This window comes from Nymphalis io, chromosome 8 (genome assembly GCF_905147045.1).
Source record: "Nymphalis io chromosome 8, ilAglIoxx1.1, whole genome shotgun sequence".
In the NCBI taxonomy this organism is placed as follows: Eukaryota; Metazoa; Arthropoda; class Insecta; order Lepidoptera; family Nymphalidae; genus Nymphalis; species Nymphalis io.
The window spans coordinates 9,126,632-9,152,556 of NC_065895.1; the positions used below are offsets into that span (position 1 = coordinate 9,126,632).

At 34.9% G+C, this 25,925-nt stretch overlaps 1 protein-coding gene across 7 annotated transcripts in view; it reads left to right on the forward strand.

Annotated features, from left to right (window-relative positions):
• The window catches only part of LOC126770030 (RNA-binding protein Musashi homolog Rbp6), a 487,537-nt gene that overhangs the window by 365,939 nt on the left and 95,673 nt on the right, over positions 1-25,925 (forward strand). For all 7 annotated transcript variants that reach the window (XM_050489154.1, XM_050489157.1, XM_050489153.1 and 4 more), the window contains one exon: positions 22,787-22,835. In XM_050489154.1, coding sequence (XP_050345111.1) covers positions 22,787-22,835 — 49 coding nt within the window. The remainder of the gene's footprint in view (positions 1-22,786; positions 22,836-25,925) is intronic.

Genomic DNA, 25,925 nt, shown 5'->3' on the forward strand with positions numbered 1-25,925 from the left:
TGGAATAGATATGCCATTTTAGAGTGTTGTATCTTTCTCATATTCGACATGCTTCGGTTGATATTTATGACCATTGCAGTTCAAGTTTGTGTTATTTGCCTACATCACTGTACTTTCGGCATGAAATATGTATTGGTGCAACATTAGGTAATTTGGCACTTAAATTTGATGAGTAAATAGAGCGTATTTCGCTAAATTTATCGCATACATAGGGGCGATAGTTCATCGATACGTTTGTCAAAATGTTGTCAGTACACGCAAAGGCGGGTCGAGTGACGCCACTCGCACAATATGATTCCTTTTATTTATTTTAATTAAATGTGCCAGTTGTTGTTTTGATGCGGTGAGGTTTGCTGTAGCGGCAGTTTTGTGTGCTCTATATTCGCCCATGAATTCCGGTGTACGGAGCTGCGGGTAGATGAATATTTTAACATTTTACATATCCGACGAATGAATTCGTTTTCGCAACGGATATTTTTTTTTTCATTTTATTCAGTTATTTGATACGTTTATATTTGTGTTGCTAGGTAGATACCTTTTATTTTTAAACATCACCATCGTCCGGAGATTGGGAGAAATAATAAATATTTTTATGCATTGGTAACGGATGAATGCATAAGATATAAAGCAGAGATTTAACTTTTTGGTTAATTTTTTTTAAACTAATTGGGCGCGAAGCAATGTATATTCTGTTTTTATATACATAAAGTATATATATTTTTGTACGTATTAACAAAAATATTTACTAATAAAAATGAACACTGCATTATGAATTTGTAATAATAGCAACTTGATGTCGTAAAGCAATATTTAAGTTACGTTTTTAATAACATAATCTCATAAAGAAAGGACGTTGAAAATAAAAAGGATAATTGTATTTCAATGACGATGTTATGAAGAATTATTGATCAAAGTTCACAGCATGATGAAAATCTTCAACGTCGTATTTCTTTTATCTAATTGATTCCACCGTCCTTTGTAGAGAGACCAGTGCGTGCATGCGGTCCGATTGTGCAGAAGCAATCAATGGTTATGACGCAACGTACACACAAAGCGGAACATGCAAGAGAGAAATATTTTCATCTGTCATGAAAAATAGCATTGTTTCTATAAAACATTATTTACGTGTTGAATCACATAAAGCAGTAAATAATAATAAAAAAATATATTCACAAATAAAGCAGTTAGGCTTTAGCAACCAATAAAAGCCTTACAATGTTTTTTCTGTTTCCGTTTTAATGTTGCATTGAATTAGACGGAAATTTCTAGTTCGTTTCTGTTCGTTGTCTGTACGCGATGGCCGGGGGACGCATCTGCGCCCTAGGGACCGAGGGGACAGTAATCATTTAAAAATGCGCATTCAGTGTAAAACGCATATCTGCGATTGCCGCTTACGTTCTACAATCAGATCCTCCCATATCGACTTTTTCCACTTCGTTTATTGCGCCCGGTTCGGGAATAGTTTTTGTTTCTGCCGTACTAATCAACGCCTGTACATGGTCATTCGAGTGAGATTTTCCATTTTGCGATTCTCAATAAAATGTTTCCCTATATTGTCGGTCCGGTTTCCAGTTATACCAGATGCTAGTGCTTAAAGTAGATTGCATCATCTAAAATGTTATTTAAAATTATATTTACAATATTTTTCAGACGACATTCGAATTTAAAAATCTGATTTTAGTATAAAGGTTAAAAATTATCGGAAGATGGAGAATTTAAGGAGCGAGAAAAATGTGTAATAAGCAAACAATAGAACGAGAACAAAGCGATTAAGCGATAAAAGGAATATAACAAATTCGTCAAAATCTCTGCATAACTGCCGACGACGATAGCCCGTAGGCCACTAATTACAATTGTGGTGATTTCTAGACCCTTCAGTTACAATTCCGCTCATTCTTCGAATGGTTCAGGCTGCTGCGGCTATGCGGTGCGAATATCGATTTACATGCCACTGTATAATTCAAAGTTTGAATAATGTATCGCCTTTCATTAGCACATTGGGCAGTCCCGAAGCGTATTTGCACATAAATTCGGCAACCCACTCCTGAGAAGGCTTACGTATGAATGATTACACTTTGACAGAAACCTTGGATCTTTCATTCGAGGAGGATTCATCAGATAGTATGATCTGAGAGCATTAATTATGTTACGACTTATTTCTTAACTTGTTAAATAAAAATAATACATCATTCTATGATGGATATTGTTTATCGTAGCGTAAATCAATTAATTTCAACTAATGCCACAATATATTATGCAATAATAGGAGCCGAATCATATATTACTCATAATCTTATATCACGGGAGTTCATCTTATATATCTGTATTCATATAAACATGATAACAACAAACATTTCTCGAATAGTATGAGAAAGTTCGGGCAAACTACGCAACTTAATTCCAAGCAATAACAACAATACGGTATTAGAAGATTAGTTACGCAAACCTGAATCGGAACCAATTATTAAAGGGAAAATATCGTTATAATAATTAAGTTCAATAATTGTGAGGCTTAAACGCGTGCCATTATCTTCAGCTCTCGATCATTTTAATTTCATTAATTTACAACACTTCATATTCGCATTTTGACTCAAAACTGTTATATTATATTAAATTCTTTATATAATGTTTGTAATGAAATATAAAATCTCTTTTACAGTTGAATTCATCTAGCACTCCTTTTTACTTACGGCTTCACTCCTGTACATTTTGTCGGGAAATAAATCCTACACCACGAGTCTACCATAAACTATCTCCATGTATAAATCAATGTCGAACCGTTGGTGTTTGAAAGAAAGACACACTTATAAACACATTTTTATTTTTATAGCTAATATGACAGGACAAGCATGTAATGCCAAAGTTATGTATGCAATGTACCCAATGCAATGACCCAAGAGATAGTCCATTTAACATAAAAAGTATTTTTAGGATGAAAAAATCATTATATAGGAATTATTAGGACTGTTTATTAAGCCAATAATTCTTAGTATTACGAATAAATTAATATTGTCACGTCTTTCTCAGCAGTAGCTCCTCCCATCAAGACAATTATATCTGATTTTCAATGTTTACGCCATTGAAAGTATTATTAATTTAACATAAAATTACTTCCTTCGGTTAATATAAAGTAACTTGTTATTTGATATAAAATTAAATATAAAACAATACATTCGATATTTTTACACGTAATGTAATAAAATTCCTAAACCCGGTCAAGATATACGCTTACGCGGCTTCTCTAACAACTTAACAGCTACAACGAATTCTATTATATGTATTATGAATGTCACGCTCGTAGAATATAGGCAGCTCAGACTCAAACAAATCAAGTTCTCTTTTGATTGCGCCTCCGTTCAGTGCAATCATTAGGGAGAGCACCCTGATCAACGTAAATAACAGAGGGTATTAGACTGATCAATATATTTGTCGAGTCGTTTTAGTTTTAATTAAGCTCCAGGCCGTTAAGCCGAACCACGCAGTAAAATCGCTACGCAGCGCGTGCGCCCTAATAAGCCTCTGTGAGTTTAACTCCAAACGTGAACCGTAAATGAGAATTGCCGATAAATCGGACATTATAATAAACATTAACGTGATTGTTTCCCGTTAAACGTCCCTCCCGTCGCAGGTGTGGCCGCAACAATGCGCCTGGAATCTCAACGACTTCAATTATTGAGTGTCTACCAAAACCGAAACCCTTTTGGCTCCTCAAGGGTCTGGCCTGTCCATTTTGTTGTTGATAACGCCGCATGGCACGCGAAAAGGATATACATTAAATAAACCATTACAACCACTTCCTTTTTCCCTGTTTTAGAGCAACGACGGAATTTAATTTTAAATTGTGAAAGTATTCACGGGTAATAAAATCGCAAAGCTAAATTTTCTAAATAGCAACCGTAACTTAAGTAAAGTCAGTTCATGCGATAAAAGTGCTTTTTTATAGGATCACGTTTTTTAAATAAATAAAAATACAAATTAGAGATTATTTTTATTACGTCTATAAAACATTTTCTAATGTTTAAGTAAGTTAGGGAATAAAAATTCACTTATCAACAAAAATATGCAAAAAATATATAATAATAGTTATTTTTTCGTTGCATGAATAAAAGAAATCATGAGACATGCCATTGTGGCGTAGGCAACACGTCGCTCAGACTGTACCGATTAGATGTACGCTGGCAAGGGAACGCCTAATCCAATTGAGGGCTTGCATAATTCGCACGAACTGCCTACTGCGCTTCGTATTGTAGTGCATTGAACTAAACGCTTATACCTTGTCCAACAGGCCAGAACATTTGGGCAGAATAACCCGAGCTTGGTTCGTAATCATCTAAACGTTTATGTTGTTATTACATTTAGAAGAATTCGTTTTAAAACGTTTCAAATGATGCTTTATTATATATTAAATTAAAAGAATAAGAACAGTTTCAAGTTTCTTATCGCAATTTTACGTTTACGCATGCACGTCACGTTGTCGCTAATCTCGACTCTTAGCGCAATCTCTAGCCATTCCAACGAGAAAACAATACCACCTTTCAAGAGGAACAAAGACGAAATAACAAAAGAATGAACTAGACGAATCGGTGCACGGCACATTATCGCCCCCGGGCCAGGAACACACATGCGACTGCCGCTGACCGGCTTTTAAAGAGAGAACTTGAAAAAAACAAACTGAAAATGCTATTCAATTCGAGCCGTGCAGCATTACTGGTAGATTCAAAGGAAAATAATATCAGATTTATGTAACACAATGTGTTTTATTTTTCAATCAAATTCAAAATTTTATCATTCGAAATTTATAACTGTTAAAGTTCACACTTTTGTACTCCATTGCTAAACAGGGAGTTAGCCACTCGAATTTTACCGATTTTTTGTTTTATGATTGACAGCACACGAGCCGTGTTCGGTCGCGCGTTCCATGCCCAGCGGCCCGTGATCCGCTGCTAAGAGACCTACCTATCTACTGCCTGTTGTGCACACATTGTCACACGTTGCATTACAATTCACTAAATCCATATGAAGCGAGAATATTTTTCATTCATTGAACTTTTTGAATTTCCCACATAAATTTTAAATAGTAGCTCTCATTCCTCAGTCCAGTTTCATTTCATACTGATACTTACTCGTAGGTTTATCTAATTACGGAAATAAAAGAGACGCTCTCATTTGTGTCTAAATGCAGAAGGAAATATGTGTTCATCTCGTTAAAACTTTCGTCTACAAATATAAAATTCAATTTCTGAATGAGCACAAAAAATCTTCTACCCTGTTTTTCGCGTTCATTTTGCATCAACCGACGTAGAATCCTAATTATCTTTCCCAGTTAAGCTTAAGTGAATTATTCCAGCCGCCCACTGTAGCGTACAAACAAAACGGTACAGAGTTCACAACCTCAGTCGAAAATACTAAAACATTAAAGAGAATTCCCGGCACACGTATAATATCCACTAAGCAGTATGTAGTTGGCACATAAGCCCACTATCTTCGCGAAGGTAACAGAACTTTGCTTCAGCCGGCTCAACTTTTAATAACGCCCGCAAAATCATCTAATTAATCTGATTACGGACAGGCCCGCACACGAACGCAACATTCCACGCTAATGCCGACTTCTAAACATAAAATAAACTTATTTGTCCCGTATAGTGCTTTATGGATTAGCCAGATAGGCCGTGGGCTTATGAGCAAAGATAAACATAAACTAAAGGATACCCCAAAAACGTAGTACCCGAAAAACATTTGATTGAATCTGCACATTTACCTCAAATAATTATTATTTTATAATATATTACAATCCATATATTATATACAATAATTATTAATTATTGCTTTTATAATAAGAAATTTAAAATTATGGATTATGCATGTTTTTTTTTGTTTTCTTATGTAAAAGATAAAATAGTACTTAATTAAATCATGTGCTGAATCTGTAAAAGATAAAATTGAGATTTATTTTGTAAGAAGATGTAAGTGTGTACGGGTCTTATAATTGTAATTACATAAACCTTGGACCCTCCTTCAGCTGATTCACGCGATGAATGAGTTTTACATCTAATGGCGATCTTATCTTTGTCCCGAGATGGAGCAAGGTGGCCTTAACAGCATAAAGTAGGTTATATATGTATAATACGGGGACTTATCTTGACCAAATAGGACAGGCTTGTCCAGGTCATAAATAAAGACTGGCTTTGATTTCTGAAGGTGACCCTCGCTTTTACGGTTCTTAGGGTCATAAGGTCCCTTTTAATAGTTTGTAAGGATATATCCCTTAATTCGCATAATGAACATGTGATTACGTTTAATTCCCAATTTATAGACCTTTCTAAATAACTTCTACAGCGTAGTAAGGATTCATTTAATGTAATTTATGCCGTCTCTCTGAGTTCCTTGCGTATTAATTTCTTGACAATTACGCTTTAATCCGTTTTCTTTAGAAATTAAATATTAAAAGCTACATTTTGTGGTGCTTCCGTTTTGCTAGTTAGAATAAAGAAGGTCCGTTCAGTGAAAGTAATAATCAGAATTATATCGTTGCTACGCCTGGGGATCGTGTAACAATTATCTCTGCCTTAATTTAACAAGTATTTATTTTGTAATGTTAAGTTTTTATTGATGGATGAATTATAACGAATACAATAACATTACATTTAATTTTTTTTTCCTTTTCAAATACATCTAATGATCTATGTAGTTGAACGAAATTAATTATCTATTTTCTAATCCTGTTTTATTTAATATAATTTATAAAATATACAATAATTATATTATTTAAGAGATGGGGTGGTTAAATGAGTATGTTCATTTACTGTTGAAATATAATTATAATATTATCAATATTTAAGCAACACGCTTGCATTTTACCATATATATTATTTCAAACAAACATTATACAGTTTGCTTATAAACAATTCGTGGTAAATATTTCCAAAAAAGATGTTACCGTTTTCGATAAAAGGTAAAGCCCATTGGCAGTGCGATCTAACGGCAGAATACAGAAAGAGGCTGGCGGGAGAGCGCAGATAGGCAGATGGAGCGACACGAAAGCGACATTTCAATTTGAGTATATATTATTCATGGTAATGCGTTAAAAGCAGCGCACACTTGCTCTCAACGAACAGGCGAGTAATCGCGGCGTACGTGCAAGGCTAGATACGTAATATGTATATTCAATGCAATGCTTTAAAATTGTCGTTTCGCGCCATTTGCAACAGCGCTCGGCCCGATGTGCTCCGCTTATAAAGTAACACTACGAAATGTGGGCCCAGTTTTTATATATCGTACATTGATTTTTACCTATCACGAGAAATTTCCGTTGAAAACACGCTCCCATTGAATTCAGATATCTAAAAAATTGACTGATGTTTTTCAATAATGTGATTGCTACGAAATTTTATGTTACGTGATTTCCAAAAATATAATATTTTAAGCTGGAATATGAATACACACAAATTGAAAAACAGCTCGTTACTTTACCGAAAATTCATCACATTGTTTACAATTATGATAAAATTTCTTTTATCAGAAAATTCATTTAATTTTTAATACAATTTATTAATCTTGATAATTAATTATTACACATAAAGATGGTAAAGCGACTTGCTAAAATAATCCCTTCATACCACATTTGTCCCTTTAAACGTAAAAATCGATATAATTATTAATTAATAATTTATAGTTTTATTATAACTTTCAGAATAGATTGAAACTTTAATTTCTTCCTCGCTTAACTAAACAAATGTCTGTTGTATTTTTTTACTAAAAATATGATAATAAAAAAGGGACCGGTTTTTTACAAACAATCACATAATAATTCGTTCCAATACACGCAGTTACTGATACTATTAATGAAACTTAATGACTGTGTCCATCTAGCTATGTGATAGTAGATATAGTTCGATCTTGATCTCTTGTACTAGTCAAAAAAATAAAAGTAGTGTCGTCCCAACTTCACACAACTAAACCAAAAAAGAAAAAAAAAGTATATTAATAATTCAATAAAACATCATACATAATACATCATTTATAAAATAAAAAGAAAAACAACAAATTCTAATAGTTATCCAATGTATAATGACTTAACTTAAAAAGTACTTCTTTCATGTTAACTCGCTACGATCTATTATTCATCTTCGAAGACATGGAAACGAAATTTGTGTAAGTGCGTTGTGAGCCAATCTCGCCATCTTTATTTCATTCGCAATAAATGGATTACTGTTCACAAACCTCCTTTCGCTATCGACAGTTTATTTGGTTTCGAAAACATTTTGCTTCGAGTTATTGTAACTTATAATGGTTGATTTATTTATATTTTTTTATTATATTTTGATACTGTAATCGTTACGTTTCAAAACATAGATGAAGTAAAAGCTTGACTTAAAAACATAATTACATTAATCAATATTTTGTTTTTTGTTCCGTAATATCTGATTATAGAAAGAAATTACAATGTTCTACCTATTTTTCAAAAATGTAACATTTTATAAAAATAAATTAAATTAAACAAAGCTTTTGAAATGAATATTTCAAATCTTCATAATAATACGGATGACGTTAACAGTATCAACTATACAAATAAACTAACAAGCTAAAGGGAAATGCTGTGATGATCATTCATATACCTACTCTGTTTATAGAGACCGATGCAGCGTGCACACGCATATCGCATGCAAAGCTGCTTCAATTCATGATGGATAGTAATCGATACTTCAATGATCGTAACGAATTAGAATGCATCACATAGATCCAAGTCATTAGGCGTAAATCTACAAACTATTCTCAACTTTTTTCATTTAAAACTGTTATTTTAAAATCTTTAAATTTTGAGATTTGGTATACAATTTGAGTTTTAATAATACATATAGAAATCATAATTACTTACAGTAACAGCCTGTCCCACTGCTGGGCTAAGGCCTCCTCTCCCTTTTGAGGAGAAGGTTTGGAGCTTATTCCATCACGCTGCTCCAATGCGGGTTGGTAGAATACACATGTGGCAGGGTTTCAATGAAATTAGACACATGCAGGTTTCCTCACGATGTTTTCCTTTACCGTCAAGCACGAGATGAATTATAAACACAAATTAAGCACATGAAAATTGTGTTTGCCCGGTGCTTGCCCGGGTTTGAACCCACGATCATCGGTTAAGATTAACCTTAGATTAAATTAGCGTTCTAACCACTGGGCCATCTCGGCTTTTATATCTTCTAATCTACCATCTTCAATAATTACTTTATTGAAGATATTCTAGGCCTTCTAGTCAGGTTACATTTTATAAAGAAAAACAATAGAATAAAATAAGCTACCAAAAAAAACATGTGGTACTGTACTTTGGCTCCACTTCACCGGTATCGCAAGACATAAATTTCAAATGGAAGTAATTGTTGAAACTTTCGCAAGCTAAGGGGAGAGTTAAGGAGCTTGGAATTCGTGTCGAATCACCTGCCACCAGTTTTAAGACTTCTAATTTATCAGCGACACGATAGACCGAAGGTCGGCAGGCCCGAAGGAAAATGGGCTGTCTCGTCTCGTTACTCTCGTCTTAAGGATCTACTAAGAATTTCTTCAATAGATTAAATGAATTACCGAATGCTTAGTTATTACAAGCAATAACTTTCTTAACGGCCAATGTTCAAAAGGGATGGAACAGATATTACTGAATTCTTCGGCTAAAAGAAATCTTATGTTTCTCGTTCAAATAGCTTCGACACATTCAATTGTTCATACCGAGTTAAAAAATTTATAATATAAAATACACAAACCTATTGCTGTATTCATTATTTTAAATATGGTTAACAGTTAAAACCGTTTTATGGATGACAAATCCCCATAATAAAAACATTAACTAAAATATCTGGTCGGTTTTGTGCGTATATTACGGTATCGCGCAAAAAGGCGGGTTTTGATTGACGCTGGCAATCGGCTTAATGTAACCTCGAGGCAAGTTTTGCGCGGTACAAACGAGTGGTTAAAATCAGAGGTCGACGCGAAGCGACGCAATCGTTCATACGTCACGCAGAGGGAACTTTCCATATAATTCATTTCCCTATTCGTATTTGTCTTAGAAGTTGATTCCTTTACTATGTCAGAACACGATTTTTTTCTTTCCAAAAAGGCTTATGATGTAAAATGTCATGACATGTTATTGAAAAAGTTTTATGAAAATAGATTTCGATCTCGCTTTGTCGTTCATACAAATTGAATCGAGTCCCTTATTTTTAGCTGGAACTATGCTGGGCGTATGGTTTATATTCGTCGTTGGAGATTACGTGACTGGAAATAGTAAAATCGGATGATGATGTTGATAATGTAGGTCGTAATGGGCCATTGCCAATAAAACCTTATAGGTAAGCGATGGATTAAAAGGAACTGGGTCAGGGCAAGGCCCGTGCCTTATGAAAATAACATAGTTTTGGTAGGCAGCGCCACACTACTATCGGAGGCATTGTGTTATCAATAATATGTTACCTACAATTCGAGTGCTCTGAATAAAATATTTACCTTCATTATTCTAGATACTTCGTTTTACCAAGTATAACATATCATTTGATTCTTTATAAGAATATTAAAAGAAATACTTTTACGTTGGAAAGTTTAAACTATATCTATGAACAATATCTCACATACCTCCAGTAACGCGCTTCCAATCGCATGAGCACTTAAAAGGTTTTATACTTTTAACGTCATCCCGTTTATAAAGTTTCCTTAGAAAAATGTCGATGAAAAACTTGCTCTCAACCGACTTGGTACTACCGTACACTGTCTTATTCTTATCAATAGAGAAATAATTTCGAAAGTTGCAAAAAGTTTTTCCTTTATTTCAAGACTTCGTTATTGAAAAATGAAGTCCCTAACTCAATACGGTACGAGGAAAAAATAAAAAATACAAAGTTAAAATAATATTAATTTACGGTATGTATAGTTTTTTTTTCCTATCATGTCATTTTGTCAGCAAATCCAACTTTTTATTTTATTTAAGAAAGAAATATATTTTTTTGTGTTATATTATCAGTAATTATATATTTAATGTTTCTTGTAGTAAACTTATATTATAAACAAAACTGTGGCATCATAATGATTTACAGTTCAGGCACGGTCATGTTAAATAAGTGGATCATTCACGCCTGTCATATTCAAAGGCATAAGTTAGCAGCGTCCACGGAGCCTTTTGATTTCCATCTCACAGTTTTAGGTAGCAGACTACCGTAAATATATTATCAAGAATAGGTTTTGATCCTTAAACGAATTAATTTGGAAACCTGTCAAAACTTAACAAACTAAAGATATTCTGTGCAGCTAAGTACCTGCGATCCTTCAAAAGATAACGTAGATCAATATCATAACTTTTGCCCACAAACTTAGTGGCCGCAGTGGCCGTCTAAAACTTTCATGTGCCTGATAATTTACATAATAGAAGACGGTAGGTCTGTCTACTATCGGGGTCATCCGAACTTCTGGATTAGGGCTTTCACCGGCAGGGCTTATCGGATTTTGAACGAATTTCGGGATGCTTGCGATAGCGATGTCATTATGGATACTCGATTTATATGCAGATTGGAAGTGAAGTAGCGACGGCGGCATGCAGGCACGCGCCGGCGACCGCACTTGCAAGATGCAACGCCCACTTCAAAATAATAAATACACCGTCTACCAGCACATACCGCTTTCTCATTTCGCTAGATATTCAATAAAATTACTATAAAACCATATATAATTTCATAGCACATCAAAGTTTATATTATATACGACTGAGTACAATTATTATAAGAACAAGTTAGTTAACGAATTCGGTACATGAGATGTTTATTTCCTCTCTGGATAACTCCCAAGAAGAGTCACAAAAATGAATTTATTATGTATAATGTGTATAGATTCTTTGTCACTTTTGGAACTGAGAATCTTGTTCAAGTTTTCCGCTCTCGACCCAACGAAGACAGAGTCTCTATTGTAAGGATTTAACAATATCTTGTGGCCCGTTGCATTTCATAGAGTAATAATAAAATATCACAATGGATGTCAACTCTATTCATGATAAGTGCCTAAGATGGAGCGCGTCAGTCGCATAATTCACGAAATCAGATGATGACTGAATAATTTCAGTGAAAGGGGTGGTTTGAACTTGTAACATTGTTATAAGCGTCTTTGTTAAAGTCTTGGTATGATTGCTTAACCTTGAAGAGCTTTATTCAATTGACATCTAGAACGTCTTACGTCTCTTTCATTACCATACGAATATAATTTTATTATATATATATTAGTTTTATGTAAATATCAGAATTTTTTACATAATGAATTTATGAAAAATATATTTATGAAAATTTTTATAAATAAATAAATAATTATTTAATATGATAAATTAAAAAATATTGTAAATACTTTTGACTAAATAAAATATTATTAAAATTGTTACAAATGTACCTCCGCATAAGTATAGTAAATATTCACTTAGCAAGTTCGGATAAACGTTGTTATATAAATCTCAACTTAATAAGTTCCTTGCCTTGTATTTATATAAAAAATAGCTCGGTTCGGGGTATTTTACGGGCTATTTCATTTATCTCAATATCGAATACCAAAACATATTGGCCGGAACGTTTAGCACCTGAGCCAATTTACCATTGCAGTGAATTTCACTATACATTCGATTTCCGTTCGCTTTATTAATGACCGGTCTATACTGGGTTTCATCGTATTGAAAACACGCATCAATCTTGTGATTGTTTAAAGATAAAAGAAAAGAGGTTTTAGCTGTCGAGTTTCCTCCTCGTAGCTCGACTCTGATAAAGTGTTAAAGTTAGCATTTTATTAATTGAATATATCGCGATGTATATCATGAACAACTTGAGCACGTGTTAGGAAGAATTAAACTTATGACTTTTGTTAAATTCGTTATGAACACTGAAAAAACTAGTACAGTAAGAAAATTGTATGAATGAAATTTTAAACAGTTCTTTTGTGTAATGTTAATTAAATAAATGTCATTTTAAAGCAAAAATGAAATAGATAAGTATAAAAGGAAGCAAAATAAATAAATGAATAGGCAATCTAGATGATTCGTCTCTTTCAATGCCGCACAGAGGAATACAATATCCATGGAAGGCCGAACCCCTTTGCATGTTTTATACAAGCCAGCTGTCAAATTCAAGTTGTTTTTGTTCGTCCATTTTCAACGAAACTTTCGGCGAAAAAGTGTAATGAAAAACCCAACACATCATTCATCTTTCACCCGCGCTGTCTATTATGAATTGCAGTTTTTAAAAAGTTGGTAATTAACATCGGGCCACAGTTCAGGGCAGGTCCCAAGTTTTAAGTGGTGTAAAGTTTGAAAATGCCCTAATCATTAAAAGTGATGGGCTTACTTCAGTGATAAGTTTATGCGGGGCACGTGATGGTGGCAACTTATCAAATTAAACGCTTTGACAACTAAATATTATTTTTAATATAACATTATATCACGTTCTCATCCCAACTTTCCACTGAAATATGTATTGGATAAATGTTTTTATTTAAGCTCATACAAACATGGATACTACTTTTTTCCATTAAATTGTGGTTTACTAAGAAGCCTATATTAAGATACACAGTCTAATTAAGGTATATACCTTCATAATTAAATCGTCTTATGATTCAAAATTCGCGGTAACACATATTAATCATAGGGCTTATCATTAAAGTGCTTTTAATATTTTCTACGTAATTATTAAATTCCAAATCTATAGAGGCCATGAAGATCATTTTCTTCCCCTAATATTTCACTTTGTGTCGTATTAAAGCACAGGTTAATAAGTAATGAAGCGGATTCCGAGTTTTGTTTGTTAAAGTGATTATTCAAATACGTAAAACGTTTTCGGCTTTTCCTAAACTTCTTTCATATTTTATTCATCGATCCTTCACGGTTCGAGACATTCGTAATCGTTGATAAGATTTCAACTGTATACACGAATGGATTGAATATATTTTCCCATGGCGTACTGTTCTGTATTTTAAAAAGATTATTTAAATTTTATATTAATATTTTATTGAATACGTAATGAAATTATTTTCCTTTAACTTTGCTTTGAAATATAGATTAAACTTAAAATACAAATTTTATATTTTAAACGTAGCCGTATTTCGATGATTGTAACACAGTTGATGATACTTATTATATTAGTGGTATAATAGAGTATATAATATTTATAAGTTTGTAAGATTGGACGAGGTCACGCTTCTCACAAACTTCCAAAGAAAACTAATCCTATTCCGATATTATTCCGGTTCCCAATCAATTCGCCTATAAAAACAGAGGGATAAATGCTGCTATCCTTTTCGAGAGTTCTCTCCTTGGAGAATCATTACGTAAATACGACAAAATTGTACAGTCTGTCCTCGGAAAGGGGTGTTATTTATGGAGGCCAGAGGGCGGTGTGTATCCGAGTGGCTCTATTAGCTCAACTAATATTTTCTTCTTCGAGTTAATTGTTATGTCGCCTTTAAGACCAGGTGGCTTGTCCCATTAGGCCGCCGCGGGCGACTTAATGCCGGCACAAAACTCGAAGACCCGCTGAGAACTTCCTCCCGCGGAAATATTTAAACAAATTAAAACTTTTTCTTTATACCATTTCCCGAAGTCTCCTTATTCTGATTCGTTTTTATTGAGTTTTCTCCCACTTTCAACTGATTTGCCGAAAGTAGGACCGTAATTTAATTTCGGTGTATAATGTTGTGTGTCCAAGCGTATCCCTCAAATCAAAGCTGGCCTCTTATTTACTGGTTTTCATTATTTCTATAAGAGCGAAACTTGATACTTTTTCCGAGAGATAAATTATTAATGATGGATCTATTTCACAAGTTAAATGTAGCATAATTTCATTATACTTATAATGTAAAACATAAAAACTATTTTTTGAAAATTTCTAGTATCTTAGCGAGAAGGAAATTGGGATTTTCTTAACTCAACTCTTAGCATAGCGTAACGCAACCTGTTGATTCCGCCGCTATAACATGAGAATAACAGAATTTTAAACAATGAACAAACTTGAGCAATTCCATTCTCTCAACAGGAATAATAATAAAATGACACTTCAAATTTCCACAAATACACTTCTATAAAGTTCAGCATATTTTAAATATTAAAATTATTGTTTTTGTATCGTAAATCCGAAGTTATTCAATTAAAAACTTGCCAACTCAACCACTAAACCTATTTGTGAACCGCTTTTCTAAAGGTTTATCGTTGCGGGCTCGCAAGAACTATCCCTCGTCTGATTTATTTTATATTTGTATACCTACGTCAAAGAGCTTAAAATTCGTTTTGACAAACATGACTGAAACAGTGCAAAGAAGTTTTTTGGAGGGCCCTTTCATGGATTATGGCATTCAGTATTTAACCGAATATATTTAGAAAATTATTTCAATGTTTATTATTATTTCAAGTATATTTAATTAAATGCATTCATTTTCTATCGTTATTTAAGTAAATCTCTATCAGTGGTACTAGTAATTCTTCAGTGTATACCTTTACAATTAATTGATAATTTTTAAAACTAAAAAAAATAATATTTAAATAATTTATTACTATTCTAAATTTAAAAGATAACATATCGTGCCAGTTATATGTATTCAGTAAAATATAAAAAGGAAATCCACTTGTGTCGAAAGAAATTTCACAACTTAACGAATTAACCTAGTACGATAGAGGAAAGCTCTTTAACCAGATAATATCAACTGATATTATCTCTTTCATGTTCTTTACACTTAAACAAAGCCATGTAACACAACACAAGATAATAGAAACCAAAACTACTATTTCCCTGACTTCTGTATAGATAGTTACTTTTACAAGTCAAAATCAATATATTCAAGACGGCTAAGCTCGTAGACGCATTGTTCCTGAAATTGTTGGTATTTGACGGACGAAAGCTGACCATTACGAACGGACTGTTTCCAAACTGCCAAAGTAACCGCAAAAGCGACCAAAGTGAGAAAACAATCGCATTGTTAGAGAATTTCTAGAAACAACCGACAGTTCTAATTTAGCAGGATGAGTAATTGTAATCATTTGACGCATTGTTTCTCACGTATCAAACTTTCACATCCATTTTCTTACTACTGTACATTTATTACATTAACTGTTTGTTACTCATCACGAATAAGGCGCTGAACAGATTGATGAACCTGGATGAGGTTATAGGCATATTAACTACGAGATCTACGGGAAAATAAAAAATTACGTAGATGAATTTGCGGAAAATAGGTAAGACCAAAAACTTATAAAATTGTATTGGTACCGCGATATAGTGAATTTGTCTTTATATTTAATGTTTATTTAAATTGTTTTCGTAACACTATACAGTGTAAAAAAACTAAAGTTTCAAATATAAACAAAAATATATTATCAAAATGTAGACTAAAGATCGCATAAGCTATTCTCAACGTCATAAACGTAAAGGTTAATGCGACTCAAACCTAATAAGATTGAATCGATGTCGACCTAATTTCGATATGGATTAAATACGTTTTATTAGGCTCCAGGGAGTGATGACACACTGTATATACGTTATACATAAATACAAACAGGCTGTTTACAAACCAATGTGTCACAGCATCCATACGCGTTCGTATAGACATGCACACTAACAAACAATACGACAAACGTAGTGATTGTGCAGATACTAGCTCTGACAAATGCTAGGTTCACAAATAGCGATATCGCATGCCTGCTTTGATGAATCGCGCTACCGAATGTAATGCTCGTAATTCAACAATTGTTGTGTGCCCTCGTAATACCGCGGCAAGTTCAGAATATCGTATCCGCAGACAAAGTTTATTATTTTTATATCCCTCGCTCTATTTAACCATCATTTTATCGTTGGTAAATAATTTCCTGAATAGCTAGGTATAAGCAATGATTTATCTGATATTGTCTTATTAGTGTTTTAGGATTTTTTATTATATTCTTATAATTTTAACGGATACCATATTTATGATTATATCAAATTAAAATAAAGAAATTCGAGTTGACACAAGAAAGAAATGAACTTCATAAAAACATTCATAATCATGGAACAATTAAAAAAAACATTTGAAACAAAGACATCAAAATGTCTAAAAAGTGTAGGAGCGTAGTAAATCTCGTAAGCGACAAAGGAGAAAAAATTAAGGTTTAGAGATACTCTTAAACGTGCCTACGTCGCAAATTAATGCGACAGGTATCTCTGGGGACACGGCGGGTGTCTCCCCTTTAAATAAAATACCTAATAATAGAGGTACAGTTTAGTACGAATGAGAAACATTAGAGGAAATTGTTACAAGTCCGAGTTCATTGATATCGTCCTTGAGGTAACATCTACATGAATTACAATATATATATTGTTAGGGACAAACTTATTTTATTCTGACGATGCTATAGCTATTAATTATCTTATGTTATAAAAATATCTTATAAAGTTGTACGACATTTTATTCAACTTAAACAAAAGACAGCACAAATTATGATGTTACAAACAATAAGTTAAACTCGTTTTATTCTACGATGGCCGAGCTAAGTCATAAAAATTCCGAGCGTATACACCATACATTGTCTCCAATTTCGCTCACTCATCCGGGCGGCTATGAAAAATATTTCAGCAAGAGTGGAATTAGCAAAGTTCTAGAGAATTCCACACGAGGACGCCACACATTGCCCGAATATTAAAAGGCGAATTAGACTGGGCAAGCCGCGACGTGTCCATAAATGTTCATATTAGGGGTCCACTTGTTACGAAGCACTTGAGGATACGTGACTCCTGTCGCTTCAAACTTAGCTTTTCACTAGCATTGAGGGACCATCCATTCTATGTCGTATTATATCTCCAACGTGAGATGGTACAAATAATAAACCGCGGTCCACTTTAACTTACATACATCGTTCATAACTTCGCTATAAACCAAGCAGAAATGTAGACGCGACACTAAACAAAAGCTTAGATTAAATATAAACTCTCAAAGTACTTAAGTTGAAGTAAAAAAAATGTGCGTTTGTTAAAATAAAACAACGCGCAAAGTTGTTCGTGTGTATCCAAAATAAACATAATCTCACTTTAAAATATTTTAAATTAGAAAATTTCAAGGTAATATTTCTCTTTTATTTAGGTTTAATATCGCAATATATTATGACGAAGTATGTGATAAGGAATTGTTAATTTTAGGATACAAATGCCAAACAAAGTTATAAAAAACATAGAAATATAATATTAATTGAAAACCAGTATGATCAACAAAATACAGCATAAAGGAAGTTAAAATATAAGTTCAAAGACTGGCTCCGGATTTCCAATTTAGGCCGATGCCTTTACAACGTCAATGCCTACCGATTTATAGGAATCGAGTTTGTTTACCACTTTCCGGCTCGTAGTAAAACAAAATATGTTACCAATCCATTACATAAAATATATCTCGACATAGCTCAGCAAATTAGCAAGCTGAAGTGGCAGTGGGTTGGTCAAATACGCTGAACCGTGGCCGTTGGAGCAAACTGATTCTTGAGTGAAGACCGCGTGTTGCCATAGGCCCTCACAGGCCACCAGGATCCCAGACATTGATGGGCAAGCGCCTTCTCTACTGGATCTTCTGCTGACTTCTCACCCAGTGGAATATCAGGTTGTGGTTCAAGTTCAACTTGGTTCTTCGGATCACGGCCTTATATCTACCAAAGTGCCACAGGCCAAGCTGCCGCCATCAGCGGTATGCAAACGTCGCGTTTGGCACTATAAGTCGGCAGATTGGGACGGTATGCGCGATTACTATGCGTCAGTCCCTTGGAAGGAATGTTGCTTCAGTGGGAATGACCCGACAGCTAGTGCCGCTGTTGTTGCTGATGAGATCATGTTAGGAATGGAATACTACATTCCTAGCTCAGATCGCATCAGTAGGGGTGCGCGTAACCGTTGGTTCACTCGTGAATGTGCCGACGCTGTATCATCTAACAGGCGGCGGATTGGTCATGACCTTATTTCGCATCCTAGGGGCTCCCGTAGCTTCTGGCGTCTGACCAAGTCTGTGCAAAACAATTTCTGCCAACTTTCGCTGCCACCGCTCAGAAATCCGGACGGATCGCTAGCTCACAGTCCGCACGAGAAAGCCGATCTCCTGGCTAAACTCTTTGCCGACAACTCCGTGATCGATGATTGTAGTGCGCTGCCACCAACAATACCTTCATGTGGGCACACGATGCCTGACATCAAAATCAGGCAACGTGATGTGCGTGCGGATCTGCAATCACTTGATATACGGAAAGCTAGCGGTCTCGATGGAATACCAGCCATAGTGCTGAAGAAGTGCGCGGCGGAGCTGTCTCCTGTGTTAACGCGCCTGTTCCAATTTTCTCTCTCTTCGGGATGTGTGCCGGAGGCTAGGAGAAGAGCTAATGTGCAAGCGGTTCCCAAAAAAGGGGATCGGTCTGACCCGGCAAATTATCGACCATTAGCTATCACCTCAGTACTTTGTAAGGTGATGGAACGGATTCTAAATAACCAACTGATCCATTACCTAGAAGATTAATGTCTAATTAATGATCGTCAGTACGGGTTTCGACCAAAACGGTCCACAGGTGATCTTCTAGCGTACGTAACACACCTCTGGGGTGAAGCTATCGACAAGCATGGAGAATCGTTGGCTGTCAGTCTCGATATCTCCAAGGCTTTCGACAGGGTCTGGCACAGAAGTCTTCTCTCCAAGCTACCGGCATATGGTCTGCCTGCTCAGCTATGCACCTGGATTGCCAGCTTCCTACACAAGCGTAGCCTTCGTGTTTTAGTAGATGGTTGCGCTTCACAATTCTATGTAGTGAATGCTGGGGTCCCCCAGGGATCTGTGCTATCTCCCACACTCTTTCTTTTGCATATCAATGATATGCTCTCTCTTGGGAACATACATTGCTATTCAGATGATAGTACAGTGCATGGTGGATACCACGGACGCGCAGTGGCTGGGCGGGCGGAAACTGAAGAGAGGCGGGATAATCTTGTCATTGAACTCGATAGGACGTTAGAGCTCATTGCCAAATGGGGTTCTGATAATCTTGTTGAGTTTAATGCCAAGAAAACACAGGTATGCGCTCTCACAACGAAAAAGTCACCATTTTCCCCTCTTCCCTCCCTCTGTGGCACACCGCTGATGATACAAAGCAAAATCGCCATGCTGGGGATGGACGTTCGCTGCGACCTTAGTCCAAGGAATTACATCGAGGCTATTATAAAAACAGCCTCACGGAAACTCGGAGTTCTGAACAAGGTGCGGCGTTTTTTCACGCCACAACAACTGTGCCTGTTATACAAAACACAGGTACGGTTTTGCGTTGAATATTGCTCGCACCTTTGGGGTGGCTCCGCTAAGTACCTACTGGAGGCCTTGGACCGGTTGCAGCGACGTGCAGTACGCATTATTGGCGACGTAAAGATCACAAACACCCTTGAACCTTTACAATTGCGTCGCGAGATAGCAGCACTGAGCGCTTTCTATCGACTGTATCACGGCGAGTGCTCTGAGGAATTATTCTCTCTAATTCCTGCTTCCCCCTTCCTTCTTAAGTCCACGCGAGCTGGTTCTCGATGTCATCGCCTAACTGTGACATCAATTCCATCGCGCACAAAGAAATTTGGCAACTCCTTTCTTTGTCGCACTACCAAAAAATGGAATTCCTTACCAGCTCACGTGTTCCCCTCCTCTTACAACCCGGATTCCTTCAAACGAGGCGTGAAGAGGCATCTTGCGGGTCGGCAAGGCGGGGACGGCTAGTACAGAACATTCTTCTCGACTGTACTGGCCGTCGTCGCGTTTGGACTCTACTACCACTTACCATCAGGTGGAGTAGAGTCATTTGCCATCCCGGCGCATATAAAAAAAAACAGGCAGCTGGCATAAATTGGAGAAGGTGAGCTGAAATCGTGCTTTGTGGCGTGCCATAGAAGAGGCATATGTCCAACAGTGGACTGACCCGGTATGATAATGATGACGAATTAAGTATATCTATAATATCTGATATTAATATTTATTAATACTTGTTAAGATAATATAGAAAAAATATGATACATTTTTTTTAAGGTGTTGTAATTTTTCCCCAGTTTTAAATACATAATAAAATTAACTTTTAATTTTAGTATATCTAAATAAAATAACTCAGACTCAAAACCAGTAGCACCTAATGACGCCCGCGGGAGTCTATTGATCACCAGTACAAAGTTCGGTATCGTAACATCTCCCAGGGGATGGCTGCCCGGTCAATGCCAAGTCCCACTCTGTAATAACCTAACAAAAATATTTCTTCCTTTGTATACACGAATACCATTTATACCAACTTCACACAGACATGATTTACCCTGAGATATATATTTATTAATACGCAATTCGAATTTAATGGATTAACATTCCATAATAGGCTATATTCCGTAGTAATATAAGAAAATAAATACATATTTATGTATATACATCTATGATAGCTTATGCTCTTAAAATTATTGTTAATCATAAATAAGATAATAGAATAAAAAACAAAAACAATACGTATTTCTTTATAAGATTTCATTTCATTTCTTAAATCTACCTTGAATATTTAAAAACCCAATAAATTGAAAGTGGAAAATTTATATAGTAATTATTTTCTTAATGTTTAAATTTTAATAAAATTGCTCCTTTCATAAAATATTAGTCCTTTAACCTTAATTATTGGTATTCGAAATGGCCACGTTAATTTTAGAAAGTGATCATCAAAGTAAGATCTACAAGTGATTGGAATACCCACATCTAAATTAATTAATTTTATGTTTAATCGACCAAATTGTTAAAAGTTTGAATTTAACAATTTCAGAATAAAAATATAATTTCTCATTTTTCAAATTACTATATTAACTTAACTATAATCTTAACAACAAAGACAAAAATGTCCAACAAAATATTTTTATATTTCGTGGATTTTATAGATATGAAAACATGTAACTGAATTTAACCCCAAACAATATAGTATAATTTTTTTTTATTCACCACGAAAAAAGGTTATCAGTGTCGCTTGTGACCAAACAAAGGCATCGCAATTCCCGGTAAAACAAATCACCTCTAAACAAACGTTCCTACAGGTAAGAATAATTCAGCAAAAGGTCACCTGTTATGGGTATTCGACATCGATCATCGGGAGTGCGTTGTTCCGAGGCTCCTGCGTAATGGCGCCCTCGGGAACGGCCGACGCTGGCGACTCCGACGTCAGACAAAACCCTCGAGCCCTTCTGTCATACTAAACTTATCCACTTTTTATAAACATACAAATTGAACGAAATACATTCGAACATCCGCTGGGTACTCCCACGACACGTATCATTGAAAGTTTAATTAGATCTTTATAATTGTGGCTTAACATTTGGATATATGTCAAATATACCGTTGTGTTATGAATATTAGATTGCAATTTTGCACAATAAAGAATGTATCGCGGTTTTGTAAGCATACAGGGAGATTTAAAAACGTAACAATGAGGCGAATTTGGCTGTGGCATTCGAGAGCCCAGGCGGTGACAGCGCATCTCTGCTCGCGTGTATTGTTCGTGTCCTAACCGTCGACTTTCCATTTATTTCTCTATGAATACGTTATTACCTGCTCGCCCCCGCTTATCAAAGTTTATTTGCAGCGTGTGGTTTACTCTGTACCGGTGCTTATTCGTTATTACAGCGCTGGAGTGTTTTATTGCTAGGGCGGGGCTCAAATCGCGCACGACGCCCTTGTTTTTCGCTATTTTTCCTCGCGTAATGTTTTAAGGATTTGAACTTAACTTTATGTCTTTTTGTTGCAGATCGAGGACGCCATGTTAATGTTCGACAAACAAACTAATAGGCACAGAGGTAAGTGAAACTTTTATTATTTAAGTTATTTAAGTCTGATATAGGTATATCTTTATGATAGGCTATACTTTCAAATTCACATAAGTAACGTTGACCTCAATACAGTTTAAATTAGAACATATAGGATACATCACAGGTCTAAGCTCTCTGGTACGAACATGTACGAACGACATTTTGTCACCCTGCTTTCTTTAGAAACACGAAAAACCTCACGTTTGCATGTCATACGAGGAAACAACAATAACATTTTGTGTACGATCCGCCTCATTTCACTGGCCGTCTCAGCCACATTCGATGTTGGTTAACTAGCAACGGATAAATACAGGCGCCATCGCTCAATGAATTTTATCCACTATATGAAGGCACGTCTAGCCCTTTCCATGATCCTTTCTATCAACAGTTACCAATGATATATAAAAGTTATCGAAGTTCAAGTAAAAATGGTGGAGGCGCAGCTCCAATGTAGCGAAGCGAATCGTAGTTTGTAGGCAGAGTCGTCACTAAATAGGTTCACCGTTTTCGATATTGTATTCTCTCCCTCGTGTTACGACTATTCCCGACTAATAAATAACAAATCGACGCCCGAATAAAATATATGGTTTCTTTGTAAAGATTTCTTACTATACTGAATGCGAAATATAGCGAAAACTTTCGAGAAAAATTGGATTTAATTTCGAATCGTGTTACATTTTCTTTGGAATGTAAACACATTTAATCAAGATACAAAAATACAAGAAATAATTTTACGATTTCATATTAGAATTTGTTAAAAACTTAAGAATCTTTACTTTATATTTAAACAAAATTTCTAGTAACTATTAACAAACAAATTGTGCGTAACAACAACAATCAGAGACTTGTATATTGTAGAATCAGTTGCTTTCATTATGCGTACAACTCGTAAGATTTAATTAAAATCCACGAATTCGTATCAAGGGCGGCCATCTTTTGTCGGCAACGAAGGTTCCCTAGCAGTTACAACAAATATAATGTTAAATTTACTTTTGTAATCCCCATTACATAAAAACAGGTTGACCTAAATATTCGGGCTCAGTGAAATATCGTTGCGACGTCATTTATGCAAGTTCGCAAAAACGAATCCTACTTAATTATAAGACAAGGCAAAACCGACGTTGTTATGATCTCGGTAAGAGTTTCACGCCCTTTGCGTGTCATTTGGACTATATTTAGGTCCCTCACTTTGTAATTAGACAAACAAAGATATAAAATATCATACCGTACTATTTACGCAACTTTTGTTTGTTTTAACCCGAATGTATATTTCTTCTGATATCTTGAATCTGCTTATTGTCGCTGTATATATATCACATCAGTGACTTGTTTCTTCATAAAGCTGAACTTTGTTGGCTTACTTTTGATATGATTATAATTGTGAAAATTATTATATGTAACAATAATTTTACTAAATAAAGTTAATTATTTTATTACTTCGTTTACTTGGTGGTTAGGCTTTATGCAAGTTATTCTGGGTGGATATCACCCACTCATTATTTTTTTACTACCAAACAGCTATTTGATGAGTGAGCCAGCGTAATTACAGGCGCAAGGGTAATGACATCTTAGTTCCCTTGGTTGGTGAGGCATTATCGGCGTAAAGAATAGTTAATATAATTTTAAATTGATTGCAGTGCAATAGTTATGAGTTCTGTTAACGGTTTTACATATATCATAGGGCACCCGTCTGCCTTCTTATATTAGGTATATATAAAAAAACCTTATTATAAATATATAACGGCATCACCGTTTTAAAAAATATTTTATGTAGTAAATGATGTATCCGATTATATTTAATAAATATTTACACTTCGCTTATACATTATTCTCACGAGCGCTTAATAAAAAAAATCCGCTCGTCTCTGATAGCAGTTCGGGTTATTATCCCCTGAACGTAATCAGTTGGGTCGGGTTATCCTTGCCAGTAATGTAAAAATATCCCCTGTTTATTTGTATCAGAGTCGGGATAGAGGCAACCCAAACGCATATTCTGTCTGAATATGAATGCAAACTGCCCCGGCGAACTGCCGGAATGGCGAAAATCAAATTAGGTATGGCTTGAATACTTTACGGCGACGTCGGGAAAAAAAAATTGAAATCAAATATTCATTGACTTTCAACCGGATAAGCCGGCCCGCAGCCATTTCAATACATTTTATTATCTATTTTTCGCGGCCCTTGCCTTCGTGACCCCAAGACGACTTCTGCCCATTTGAATTATTAATTCCGAAAATCAAATCATGTAGGCGCAGAATGGTATTGCGGCATATTTAGCTGGTTCATATTTTCCTTTCGCCTCTAATTGTATCATATTATGGAACTGTTATACATATTTCATGATAATAACTAAAATTTCATCTGACTAATGAAAAATCTCTCATTATTAATTATTTCAATTATATTCACTGCTGACATACATCGTTTACTTGGTTGTAATTACGATTGACATATATATTTTTTAGAATTTCGTTTCTAATATTTTTGCTAAGCAATTGTGATCAGATAATACTTATGTTATAAACGCTGTATTGAATGGAGGCTTAAATGGCAATTTTTATATAAAGCTGTTGAAAAATAAAAAACCTTTTAGCCTTTCCAGTACATTAAATATGCGCGAATAATGCGTTTAATAGCACCCTTTACTTTTATTTACGACCTTTCCCTGTTGAAAAAAATAATTAACGATGTCCCCTTGCAAAGTTTTCCATTGTTTTGCTTTTAATATTTATTTTACAGTCAAAATTTTGAATACCTGTAAACGCACCGTACTTTATTATTATAATAACTCTTTTACAAGGCAGGCGTAAACAGGTACGTTTTATTTCAAATAACTAGACAATTAATATAATACCTGTGCTTTGAACAAATTCCTGCTTTTTAACATTCATTAACTTTAGAACCACATAGATTTTATTTGAAATGATCAAAAATAAAAGACTAATAAAATCAAATATATTAGAGAAACAAATAAGGTTTTCCTCTGTTTTTCTGACGGGTTTCACTAAAACTGCTAACGGGGCTTGAGGCAAACGCCATTACACAAAGGTAAAATGACACGTGAGACAGTTCATAAAT